This window comes from Episyrphus balteatus, chromosome 1, assembly GCF_945859705.1.
Source record: "Episyrphus balteatus chromosome 1, idEpiBalt1.1, whole genome shotgun sequence".
Classification (NCBI taxonomy): Eukaryota; Metazoa; Arthropoda; class Insecta; order Diptera; family Syrphidae; genus Episyrphus; species Episyrphus balteatus.
Window position 1 is genome coordinate 91,765,971 of NC_079134.1, and position 13,640 is coordinate 91,779,610.

Here is a 13,640-nt window from a genome sequence, read left to right on the forward strand (position 1 = left end):
GTTGCATGTGGCAAGTTGCATGTGGCAAGTTTCATGTGTTGCATGTGCCAAGTTGCATGTGGGAAGTTGCATGTAGCAAGTTGCAAAGCCATTGTTCCTGATGTACAACACAATACTTCAATCGTCGTCGCTCGCATTGAAAGATTGTCTTCATTTGCGGGCATAATAAATGCGCTGCGGTGAAATATGTTATCGGACACAAAGTTTGAAAAGTTTGTTTTGCTTAAAGCAATAATAAATTACCAGTGATTTTACTGTAACTTTTCGCATAATATGATAATAGCTGTGTCTTATTATTCTCGTGATCCAGATCAAATCATATTGTTTTTATTTCTCTTACAAAAAAAAGCAGGATCTTGCTTTGTTGTTGTATAGCTAACAAATAAAATGATCTGATCTGGATCACGGGAATAATAAAACACAGCTAATATTAATTAATTTATTGAATGATTTTGTTTCATTTGACTAAAATAAAATGTTTAATTTAATTTAGAAATTAATTTCAGAGTTTCAATTACAATATAATTACTTTCAAATTCCAAAATATTTAATTACAATGCAATTACTTTTGTAATTTCATAATGTAATTACAATAAAATTACACGGTAATTTAATTGTAATTGCATTTCGAATTACATTTCCATTGTAATGGGAAAGTAATTCGATTACAATGCAATTACCCTGTAATTACATGTAATGTAATTAACGATTCGATTACCCAACTCTGCACACAGAAAAATTGTTTCCTGAACTAACTTTGCTAACCAGATGGGAATGTTTTAAATCGAAATTGTATTTATTTTAGAATTGCAAACACATTTTTGAACCACCACTTGCATTAATGAGGCTAATAAAACAATATAAATTGGTCCAAGGTGAATTTATCACAAAATAGTTCTTTTTTATGAATTGAATTGACTTCAATTTAAGATTTAATTATTTTGTATTAAAAAAAAGTTTCTAAAAGTTAAAGATTTTCTTTTTGTTTCAAATCTACTCCGGAAATTTTGCATCTGCTCCACTTTTTTTTTAAATTTGCTCCAAAACTTCATGACCGAGGTTCGAACCCTGGGCTATGACCTTGTGCAGTGTGCAGCCATAAATTGACTATTCAAATATTTTCCTATATTTAGGAAGATTCCCGATTAGGTTTTATTAATCTCATTGTATTTACGATTTTCTCCGTGAACATTTGCTTACACCGACAAATTAATAAGTAAATCTGTATTTTTGTCTGTCCTGATTAAAATTAAATGGAGCAGTCTTAATCTGTATATGTTTTCTGATAAGAAACATTCGCAGACTTACGTCGTCTTTTGGGAGTAGCAACATGTTAGTATTTTCATCTTGTCATTCTAGGTTGAAAGTTGGTTGGTGCGTGACAGAGAGCTTAATTAAATAATTACATAATTTATGAAACAAAAATTTTAAGGAACGAAAAAAAAAATACATTACAAATTTAACATATATTTATTATTGTGTTGTTCTATAGAGAAAAAATGCGTGTGTGCATAATCGGAGCAGGAATTGCAGGCCTTTGTTCTGCAAGACATGCATTGTGTAATGAATTGGATCCAATTATTTACGAGCAATCAGACGGTATTGGAGGCACATGGCAATACACTGATGAAATAGGAATAAATGAATATGGCATTGAAGTTCATTCAAGTATGTACAAAAATTTACGGTAAGATATTATATACCATCTGTAAAAAAATCAAATTTCATTCGAAATTAAATACTTTAGAACTAATCTTCCCAAAGAAGTAATGGGTTTTCCCGATTTTCCAATACCTGAAGAAGATGCTTCTTATATATCATCGGAAAACATGATGGCATTTTTGAATAAATACACGGACAATTTTGGAATTCGAGAACATGTACGATTTCTGCATCATGTCATACGAGTTAGACCAAGACAGAATAAATGGGAGGTATAGTTTTACACCAACAAAGCTAATATAAACTAAATACCGTTTGCATTAAACTTTAAGGTTTTGGTAAAAGACTTATGTAACAACGTTTTCAAAACTGAAATTTTTGACTATGTTATGGTATGCAATGGACACTATCATACGCCTTCATATCCATCTTTAAAAGGCATCGAAAATTTTCGAGGAAAGGCAATACATAGTCATGATTATAGATGCCCGGAAAATTTTAAAGGTAAGAATATTGTCAAAATGTGCTTTATATTCACTAGGAGGTAAGATATTGCAGAACTTATGTACCTCCTCCACTGGCGTTTTCAAGTAAAGTTGCATTAAAAGTTTAATAAACAATAAAGCTAAGTATATAAGGGTAGTCCTTATTTTACTATTTTGCGAAAGTTGAGTTCCAAATGAGAAAAAAAAAATACCCTATTTTTTCATATTTTTATCTCTAACCCTTCCTGGCACTATTTTGATAAGAAGTTACCAAAGCAGGGGCGATATTCTGTGTCCAGTGTTGCGTAAATGGCGGATGTTTGATCATTCATACTTATAAACTTTTTAATGAAATAGCGTAAGGAAGGGTTAGGAATAAACATTTGAAAAAATTAGGGCATTTTTTTTTCCTGATTTGAAACCAATCAGTAGTGCAGTCAAAGTGTCGGAAAAAAGAGCATAAGCTTGCGCATTTTATTTCATGGATCGATAGGGGTAGGTATATTTTAAAGGCTTGAACCCAATTTCTCAGCACCTGATCATTCTTCTTAGTGGAGTTATTCACAAAAATGCATTTTTTGGATATTTTACTTTTAAAGCCTAGTACGCAGATCGGGAAAAATTTTATTTATCATACAAATTTTTTCTCCGGACAAATTGTGTCTTGAATATTTTTCCAAGCAGTACGCAGTTCATACGCAAAAATTAAATATTTATAGCCGCTGTAAAGAAAAAGTCTCCACTTAATTTTGCGCGGACAAATAATGTTCGAAGCATTATTCTGCCGCAAAAATTGTGACAAGAAAGAAATAAGCAAAACTGAATAAAATTCAAACAAAATTGATGATAAAATACTTGGAAAGTGAAGACGAAATATATAAAACTCAGAATCGAAGAAAAAAAAAGAATTCAATTTAATTTGACAGAAGAAAAAAATGTATGTAAATTGATAGAATATACTTAATTTCTCCAACTTCAAAATTTAGCCCGGGATTAAAAACTATTTTGTAAATTAAAATTGTAGAGATAAAATTTGTTGTTAAAAACACATTTTCGTTTTTATTTCGAAAAAAGATGGTGCTATTGATAAATGAACGCAAGTAAAAGCGGTGCGATTACACCCAAAAATATCGTTTTTTTGAGAATAGCTCGGCTTCAGGATTGTCCTACGGCAAAAAATAAAGCTATCAATTGATCTTTACAACATTTTCTATCGATAATCGATTTTGTGCACATTATTTTTGTGGAAACAAATAAAAATAAGTAATATTAAGTCGAAGTCGTTTTTTTGTTTATCAAACTTTTGCCTTATTATTTTGCAAACGGTGTAAGTAGGTATTGGCTAACAAAATAATATAATATTGTAGTCCTTTAAATTATCTACAATTAAAAAAAAATTATTGTTTATAAGACGAAAAACAATAGTTCTCAGTGAGAGGGGTTGTTTTCATATGTCTCATATTTTTCGTTGGTCATTAAAAAATTGATTCCTTGCCTCATGTGGGTCGTAGAGAGCTGATAGCACAAATAATTATATACAGATGTCTCATCTTCATAGAAAACACTGACATATGAAACTGAAAATCACCACTTTGAAGAGCTTTTAAAAAAGCTCTTTTCAATGAAAAATTTGAGAAAATTTAAAATGCTTTTTTTCTCTTTGGAATTTTGATTCTATATTCTCTGATTCTCTTTTACGTGGTCTTTGTGTTTCATGTGTTTTCACGGCTCTCACTCAGACAAAGCGAGAAGATCTTTTTGTATGGAGAGAAAAGAAAAAAAATCGTGAGTTGGAATCGTTATTTTTCTGTGTCTTTTCTGTGTTCTCGCAAGAAATCAGCTTTTGAACTAAAATATTTCATTCATAACTTTCCCTTTAACCCTTTCATGCTGATTTGTAATTTCCCCAATATACCTATCCGAAAAAATAGTAATTTGTTTTAAAAACAATCATCCCAAATCGCATTATTGCATATTTTTTAGGGATATGTTTGTACTACGCACCTCCCTGCACAAATTAACTGGGAATTCCCCACTACCCCATTTGTATTGTTACCTAACGACTAATTACTTTTTTATTTACTCAGTCCCTTTCTAAAACCAAAAATTAAAAACCTAAATAAAAAAAAAACATATGCAACAGGTACCTATACTGCCGTGCTAAGCAAAAAGGGCGCATATCCATTTTTGTAGTTTTGAGATAAATGCATTTTACTGATAAGGGAAAAGGTTGAGAATTGTAAATGTGCTCAATTTCAAAAATGATTTTAAGCAACTTGTAGTAGGAAAATTATAATTTTTAGTTTACGCAAATGCGTATCTAATTTTTTTTTTTTTTAATTTTTAGATATAGTAATAAATGCATTTTTCTATTGAGGAATACAGCGGAGTAATATCGTTGTGCTCATCTTCATTGACTATTTTGAGCCACTTGGAATTGAAAATGCGCTGTTTTTAGTTAACATATAAATGAGGAATTGTTTCAGGATGTCAAATATGCCTTTAACTCAATTTTGGATTTTTGGCTCATGCGCCCTTTTTGCTTAGTATAGTACGGCAGTATAGGACGTAGAAACTGGGAGTGGTTGTTTTCATTGTTCAAACTGTTCATGATTTTTCGATCACGTTCGAACACTTCGATCACTTTCGATCATTTCGAGTAAAGCCTAGTGTTTATGAACAGTCGATCTGTTTACGAGTAATTTTGTTCGTGGGTATTGAGGATCGAGTATACTCATGAGTTCAAACAATTTGTATGGTTTTGTTTGTGCACAGAGAGAAAATAAAGTATGTACCACCTTATTTCTGGTATTTTTAACTATAATGTAAAGTTAAAATAGGGATGACTCCCCAATAAAATCAAATTTACCTTACTGTTCTAGTTAATTCGTAGCTTCAGATTTACTTTACAGTAAAGCCTTTTTTAGTATGAATTTCAAACAAAAATTACTAGAAGTAAAGGTACATATTTTACTTTACAGTAAGGCTGATATATATAATAAAATAAACGTATATAAATAAAAATATTCATTTAAAACATAACTCGAGTAACACGTACTTACTCCTCAAAGCCATTTAGGAGTAAGTGCGTACATAATGACACACTTATGTTTTCAATAATTATGAAAATAACATTTATTTTATTATAATTTTGGTAGATAGGTATAGGTACATCTATACATGCAGAAAATTTGACTTAAGAAAATAATATGAAATTGACTTACTTGCTCCAATTTTTAGCTTAATCTTCCATTTCCAAAAGAAAAACTCATCTTCTGTAAAAATTATAAATTTTAATCGTATCCAGGAAATCAAAAATTAAATTCTTTAATATTGAATTCTCACATGCAATTGAGCGCCTCCATTAAACTTTTCATGTCAAGACTCGTCGACATGCACTGGATCCTATTGAGGAAAATTCCTAGAGATCAGTATTAGTTTTTACCTTAGTGTAAAGTAAAACTCACTCTATGGGAAGTTAAATTTGTAAAATATTCACAGAAATCAAAAAAAAAAATCGTGAGTTGGAATCGTTATTTTTCTGTGTCTTTGATTTTTTTTCTTGTATTCTTGTTGTGTTTTTGCATTGCAAAATCCCGTTTTAACTGTTTCTTTTTTAAGGCGGGGTTTTTGGAAGAAAAATAGAGCTGTGTATGTGCAGATGGATTGTGGACGTATTTAAAAAAACAACCTGAACAATAAATGCATTTTTTTCTCTAATATTTTTTTCATAAGGTAGGTTGGGATCAGGAATACAAATATGAGCATGAGGTGATCTGTGGTGTTGCAATATTGTTTGTCAATTAAAAAAATGGAAAGGCTAACAGAAAATCGTCGTTTTGAAGTAAAAGAGCACCAAAGAAAATAGAACTCAGATACGATTACCACTCAAGAACGTTGTGCACATATTTTTTTTTCTTTCTGTCCATAGAAATAGACCTTGTGGCTCGAGTATCGAGTCTTCCTGGCGCACGATTTTTGTTTCTTTCTATCAAAAGAAAATACGGTTGATGCTGGTCAGTCTGGCTCAATGAGAACGGTTCATGAAAAAAAACAACAAAAAAACTTACTCAATAGTTCAGTACCTAACCTACTCACAAAAGATCTATTAGAAGAGAAAGAAAGAATAAGGAATATATACCTACTTGTACATATTTGGGTTGGTTTTTTGTTTTTGTTTGTTTTTTTTTTTTTTGCAATTTAGTTTTGTTTTTGTTTCCTTGGATGGCGGGATTGAGTAATTGTGTGTAGGTATGCAAAAGGATTGTGAATGCATTTTAACCCTTAACTGATGTGGTGAAATTTACTGACGTATCTAAAGTCGTAGGTCCAGTGGACCCAGGTGTTTTTAAATGATAAAACAAAATACAAATTTAAATATTTTTACAAATTTCTTTATACAAATTTCAAATATAACATTTTCCAAACCAGTTAAGAAAATAAAAAAAATGGGAAAACTTGTTTTCAAAATAAAATTTCCACTTTAAAATTCAGTCGCAACGGTTTTTTTTTTAATTTTTAAAAAAGGCGTGGGTCCCCTGGACCCACCACATCAGTTAAGGGTTAAGAAAGTAGTAGGTATCAGATAGAGATGAGCAAAAAATCACGACCTGTGATTTTTAACCTGTGATTGACAAATCACAATCACTACCTGTGAACAGTTCTCAAATAACCTGTGATTTCCTTAACCGTGAATTGTATATTTACTTTTCATTTTACTACACTTCGCTCAAATAGAGAATTCACCCTGAATGTCATTTTCGACAAGTTCGTTTAGGATATGGCGTGATCTCATAGATCAATCATAAAAAAGATCTCTATGTTTTAAGTTTACACTTTACACTAGAAGTGAGGCAAAAATGTTTGTCAAAAGTAGATGTCACAGGTCAAAAGTCATTTTCAATGCGTTTTCGTGAATTCCGGGAAAAATAATTCACGTTTACACTTGACCTGTAGCAAAAAGTTATTTTTTCCAAAATCACAGGTCAAAAGTAATTTTTAATGCGTTTTCTTGAATTCCGCGGAAAATAAATCACGTTTACACTTGACCTGTAGCAAAAATTTATTTTTTCCAAAATCACAGCTCAAAAGTCATTTTTAATGCGTTTTCGTGAATTTCGCGGAAAATAATTCACGTTTACACCTGACCTGTAGCAAAAAGTTATTTTTTCCAAAATCACAGGTCAAAAGTTAATAATTCACGTTTACACTTGACCTGTAGCAAAAAAATATTTTTTCCAAAATCACAGGTCAAAAGTCATTTTCAATGCGTTTTCGTGAATTCCGCGGAAAATACCTAATTCACGTTTACACTTGACCTGTAGCAAAAAGTTATTTTTTCCAAAATCACAGGTCAAAAGTCATTTTCAATGCGTTTTCGTGAATTCCGCGGAAAACACCTAATTCACGTTTACACTTGACCTGTAGCAAAAAGTTATTTTTTACAAAATCACAGGTCAAAAGTCATTTTCAATGCGTTTTCGTGAATTCCGCGGAAAATACCTAATTCACGTTTACAATTGACCTGTAGCAAAAAGTTATTTTTTCCAAAATCACAGGTCAAAAGTCATTTTCAATGCGTTTTCGTGAATTCCGCGGAAAACACCTAAGTCACGTTTACACTTGACCTGTAGCAAAAAGTTATTTTTTCCAAAATCACAGGTCAAAAGTCATTTTCAATGCGTTTTCGTGAATTCCGCGGAAAACACCTAATTCACGTTTACACTTGACCTGTAGCAAAAAGTTATTTTTTCCAAAATCACAGGTCAAAAGTCATTTTCAATGCGTTTTCGTGAATTCCGCGGAAAACACCTAATTCACGTTTACACTTGACCTGTAGCAAAAAGTTATTTTTTACAAAATCACAGGTCAAAAGTCATTTTCAATGCGTTTTCGTGAATTCCGCGGAAAATACCTAATTCACGTTTACACTTGACCTGTAGCAAAAAGTTATTTTTTCCAAAATCACAGGTCAAAAGTCATTTTCAATGCGTTTTCGTGAATTCCGCGGAAAACACCTAAGTCACGTTTACACTTGACCTGTAGCAAAAAGTTATTTTTTACAAAATCACAGGTCAAAAGTCATTTTCAATGCGTTTTCGTGAATTCCGCGGAAAACACCTAATTCACGTTTACACTTGACCTGTAGCAAAAAGTTGTTTTTACAAAATCACAAGTCAAAAGTCATTTTCAATGCGTTTTCGTGAATTCCGCGGAAAATAATTCACGTTTACACTTGACCTGTAGCAAAAAGTTATATTTTCCAAAATCACAGGTCAAAAGTCATTTTCAATGCGTTTTCGTGAATTCCGCGGAAAATACCTAATTCACGTTTACACTTGACCTGTAGCAAAAAGTTATTTTTTCCAAAATCACAGGTCAAAAGTCATTTTCAATGCGTTTTCGTGAACTCCGCGGAAAACACCTAATTCACGTTTACACTTGACCTGTAGCAAAAAGTTATTTTTTACAAAATCACAGGTCAAAAGTCATTTTCAATGCGTTTTCGTGAATTCCGCGGAAAATACCTAATTCACGTTTACAATTGACCTGTAGCAAAAAGCTATTTTTTCCAAAATCACAGCTCAAAAGTCATTTTCAACGCGTTTTCGTGAATTCCGCGGAAAATAAATCACGTTTACACTTGACCTGTAGCAAAAAGTTATTTTTTCCAAAATCACAGGTCAAAAGTCATTTTCAATGCGTTTTCGTGAATTCCGCGGAAAACACCTAAGTCACGTTTACACTTGACCTGTAGCAAAAAGTTATTTTTTACAAAATCACAGGTCAAAAGTCATTTTCAATGCGTTTTCGTGAATTCCGCGGAAAACACCTAATTCACGTTTACACTTGACCTGTAGCAAAAAGTTGTTTTTTACAAAATCACAAGTCAAAAGTCATTTTCAATGCGTTTTCGTGAATTCCGCGGAAAATAATTCACGTTTACACTTGACCTGTAGCAAAAAGTTATATTTTCCAAAATCACAGGTCAAAAGTCATTTTCAATGCGTTTTCGTGAATTCCGCGGAAAATACCTAATTCACGTTTACACTTGACCTGTAGCAAAAAGTTATTTTTTCCAAAATCACAGGTCAAAAGTCATTTTCAATGCGTTTTCGTGAACTCCGCGGAAAACACCTAATTCACGTTTACACTTGACCTGTAGCAAAAAGTTATTTTTTACAAAATCACAGGTCAAAAGTCATTTTCAATGCGTTTTCGTGAATTCCGCGGAAAATACCTAATTCACGTTTACAATTGACCTGTAGCAAAAAGCTATTTTTTCCAAAATCACAGCTCAAAAGTCATTTTCAACGCGTTTTCGTGAATTCCGCGGAAAATAAATCACGTTTACACTTGACCTGTAGCAAAAAGTTATTTTTTCCAAAATCACAGGTCAAAAGTCATTTTCAATGCGTTTTCGTGAATTCCGCGGAAAATACCTAATTCACGTTTACACTTGACCTGTAGCAAAAAGTTATTTTTTCCAAAATCACAGCTCAAAAGTCATTTTCAACGCGTTTTCGTGAATTCCGCGGAAAATAATTCACGTTTACACTTGACCTGTAGCAAAAAGTTATTTTTTCCAAAATCACAGGTCAAAAGTCATTTTCAATGCGTTTTCGTGAATTCCGTGGAAAATAATTCACGTTTACACCTGACCTGTAGCAAAAAGTTATTTTTTCCAAAATCACAGGTCAAAAGTCATTTTCAATGCGTTTTCGTGAATTCCGCGGAAAATAATTCACGTTTACACTTGACCTGTAGCAAAAAAATATTTTTTAGAAAATCACAGGTCAAAAGTCATTTTCAATGCGTTTTCGTGAATTCCGCTTAAAATAATGCAAGTTAAAAAATAATTCTTTAAATATTTATGTGTTTTCTTTAATCAAATAAATATACCCAGAAATTTAGTCTTGGAAAAATATTATTGTGGTCCGCAAATGCTTTGCAATTTTTGTAACCTGTGATTTTTCAAAACAACTTTTGCAACAGTTCTTTTGTAAACGTGAAATGTACTGACAGAATTTGCGCAAATGCTTTGGGTTTTTTTTTAACCTGTGATTTTTCCCAAAACAACTTTTGCAATAGTTCTTTTGTGAACGTGAATTGTTTTGACCGGAATTCACACATTGTTAAGGATTTTTTTAAACCCCTGATTTTGTTCAAAATAACTTTTGCACCAATTCTTATGTATAAGTAAATTATTTAAAGCAGAATTCACAAAAATGCATTGAATATTACTTTTGATCTTTGATTTTGGAAAAAAATAGCTTTTGCAACAGTTCTTCGGTAAGTGCATTGGAAATTATAACCTCCCATTTTTCCCAAAACAACTTTTGCAACAGTTCTTGTTCTTGTGTAAACGTGAATTCACTTCAAAAATGCTTTGGAATTATTTTTAACCTGTGATTTTTCCCAAAACAACTTTTCAACCGTTCTTGTTCTTGTGTAAACGTGAATTCACTTCACAAATGCTTTGGAATTATTTTTAACCTGTGATTTTCCCAAAACAACTTTTGCAATAGTTCTTTTGTAAACGTGAATTGTTTTGACCGGAATTCACGCAAATGTTTAGAATTTTTTTTAAACCCGTGATTTTGTTCAAAATAATTTTTGCACCAATTCTTATGTAAACGTGAATTATTTAAAGCGGAATTCATGAAAATGCATTGAAAATGACTTTTATTTTGGCCAAAACAACATTTTGCAACAGTGTAAAAGTGAATTATTTTAACCGGAATTCACGCAGATGCATTGAAAATGACTTTTAAGCCATAACTACAATACCTAAAAAGTGAAAAAGTGGGAAATTTACAAAAGTAAATTTTTTTTATTTCTTTCTAGCGCTATTTGTTTTTGGAAAAAACTACGAAAATTGTTTTTTAAACCAAAAAATAAGCTTTCTGCATCATTATTTTTAATTTTGTGGTCAGAAAAACTGTCAAAAAATGAGTTTGAAAATTTTCACTTTTTGACTTTTTCCAAAAAGTGGCCGTTGTAGTTATGCCTTTAACCTGTGATTTTGGATAAAACAATTTTTTTTGCAACAGTTTAATTGTAAACGTGAATTGTTTTTACCGAAATTCACGCACGTTCGGTAAAATTAATGTTTTGTTTACCCCTTACAATAACGTATGGCTCCAGAAGAATCACGGTTTGCACCCGAATATTTGCTGTGAAATCGCAGGTTGCCCTGACTAGAATAAGGGGTTTCAAAGTTACTTTTCCCGTGAAATAATAAATTTCAATTTCCGTAAAATCAAGAGTCGCTTAGACAAAATAATGTTTTCCCCAGTATAATCAGGGATGGCTTTGGTAAATCGCGGATCTATTTGCTTAAAACAGTTTTCCTTGTAAAATCAGCTCCATTGTTTCAAATATACTCGTATTTGAGCTTCATTAGTACTTTCTACGTATGTAAGTATCATACAGAAGGTGTATTTTGGAAAGTACAAACGTTAAAAATGCTACCTGTAATGTTTGCTTTTTTTTTTTTTTTTTTTGGGATTTTCATAAAAAAAATTGAAATCACGGTTAAAAATCACAGGTTAGAATCACCGTGAATTAAAAATCACAGTCACAGGTATACCTGTGATTGAAAAATCACGACTTAGCTCATCTCTGGTATCAGAGACCCAAAAGAGTCGAGTATTGTTTACGAACATCGAGTACTTACTCGAAAAAACGATCTCGAACAAACAGAATCCACACAACTCAAATATGTTCGAGCTTTCCTGTTTAGGAGTATGATGACTCGTAAGTAATCCTTCATTTCAAACGAGTTCAAACGATCATTTTTCTGTTCGAGTAAAATCGAGTAAAATGATCGTGAACAAAATGTTTATGATCAATATGATCGAAATTACTCGAACTGGATAGGAAATGTTCATAGTGTTCGAGGGTGGTTTTTCTTGTAGCATAATTAAAAGAGAATCAGTTTGGTACACAAAAGCAAGTTACATTTGTTTTATTTAAATTAATTAATTTGACAAGATAATGAAATGAAGAAACACATATTAGAATAAAATTAAATTAAATACAGAAAAAAAAGAAAAATTTTTTAATGCTAGATACAAAAATTTATATTTATTTATAATGAAAAAAAAATATTTAAATTGGATTTATCTTCAAGTTTGAATTCGCAATCATCAAATTATTTACAGTTTCTGGGTTCAACCTCGATCGTTTTTCTGTAATTATGTTTCTGCATGTGAAAATGCATTTTCACAACAGCATTGAAGAATATCCACAGGGCTTTTCGAATTAAACTGAATGTATCTTTCTATTTCAATATCAATAGAGTTCACGCTCGTTGTTGTATTTTCATTCATAAAATCCGAGAAAATATGACTGGCCTTGGAACTAGTCGTTGGTTGTTCGTCCAAAATATCTTCAGATGCCGCAGCAGTAGCAGGAACTATTGACTTTATGTAATCATATATTTCAGTCTTTTCAGTTGGGGACGATAATTGCATTTTATTGCACGGGGGATAAAAAAATGTCGCACTTTTGAATGACATTTTAATTTCGGGATGAAACAAATTCACTAAATAATGTTTTACTTTGTATTTTAAATCACTTAAATTATCTGAATTTTCCAAAATGTCAGTCCACAAATCTGTTGTTGCCGAAAAATTTTTAATAAAACCGAGTTCTGTTTTGACTATTTCCACTAATTTGTCTTTAAAATTATTTACATTGTTGCTTATGGTTGTTCCAGTGGGAAGCATGTCTTTCACGTTAACATGTTCTCCGTATTTAGCACCGATTTTTATACACTCTTTAAAAAATGCCAGAGCCTTCTACAGTAGAAAACGGTCTAATATCTTCAACACACAGCTTCACGGACACATCAAAAACTACTTTCTTATCGGCCACCGACACAATCACTTCTTTGTTTATATTTGGCAAGGTTTCTTTAAAACATCTGTGCCTCAAGAGGTTCGTCGTTGTTTTAAAATTTTTCATCACTTTTTTGCACGATCTGCATGCCACAAAGTTTGGTATAGTATCACCATTTTGATTTTTTATTTCGCCAAAAGTCCCCCATACCTTACTTCGACAGTTTCTTTTGTCGCAAAAAGAAAATATATTATTATTAAGATTTAAGCTAATACTTTGTTCTTCCATTGTTTTTTATAAAACTATTACTTTTTTAAATGAACTCAGAAGATTACTATTTAAATATTGTTCTCGCAAGAAATCAGCTTTTGAACTAAAATATTTCATTCATAACTTTCCCTTTAACCCTTTCATGCTGATTTGTAATTTCCCCAATATACCTATCCGAAAAAATAGTAATTTGTTTTAAAAACAATCATCCCAAATCGCATTATTGCATATTTTTTAGGGAGAAAATAAAGTATGTACCACCTTATTTCTGGTATTTTTAACTATAATGTAAAGTTAAAATAGGGATGACTCCCCAATAAAATCAAATTTACCTTACTGTTCTAGTAAATTCGTAGCTTCAGATTTACTTTACAGTAA

The 13,640-nt window shown here is 31.6% G+C and overlaps 1 protein-coding gene across 1 annotated transcript in view; it reads left to right on the forward strand.

Moving 5' to 3' along the window:
• The first annotated feature begins 1,380 nt into the window (after positions 1-1,380).
• The window catches only part of LOC129921211 (cofilin/actin-depolymerizing factor homolog), a 362,755-nt gene continuing 350,495 nt past the window's right edge, over positions 1,381-13,640 (forward strand). Inside the window, exons 1-3 of the mRNA XM_056002948.1 lie at positions 1,381-1,687; positions 1,748-1,934; positions 1,995-2,166. Of these exons, the coding sequence (XP_055858923.1) occupies positions 1,500-1,687; positions 1,748-1,934; positions 1,995-2,166 (547 nt within the window). The 5' untranslated portion in view covers positions 1,381-1,499. The remainder of the gene's footprint in view (positions 1,688-1,747; positions 1,935-1,994; positions 2,167-13,640) is intronic.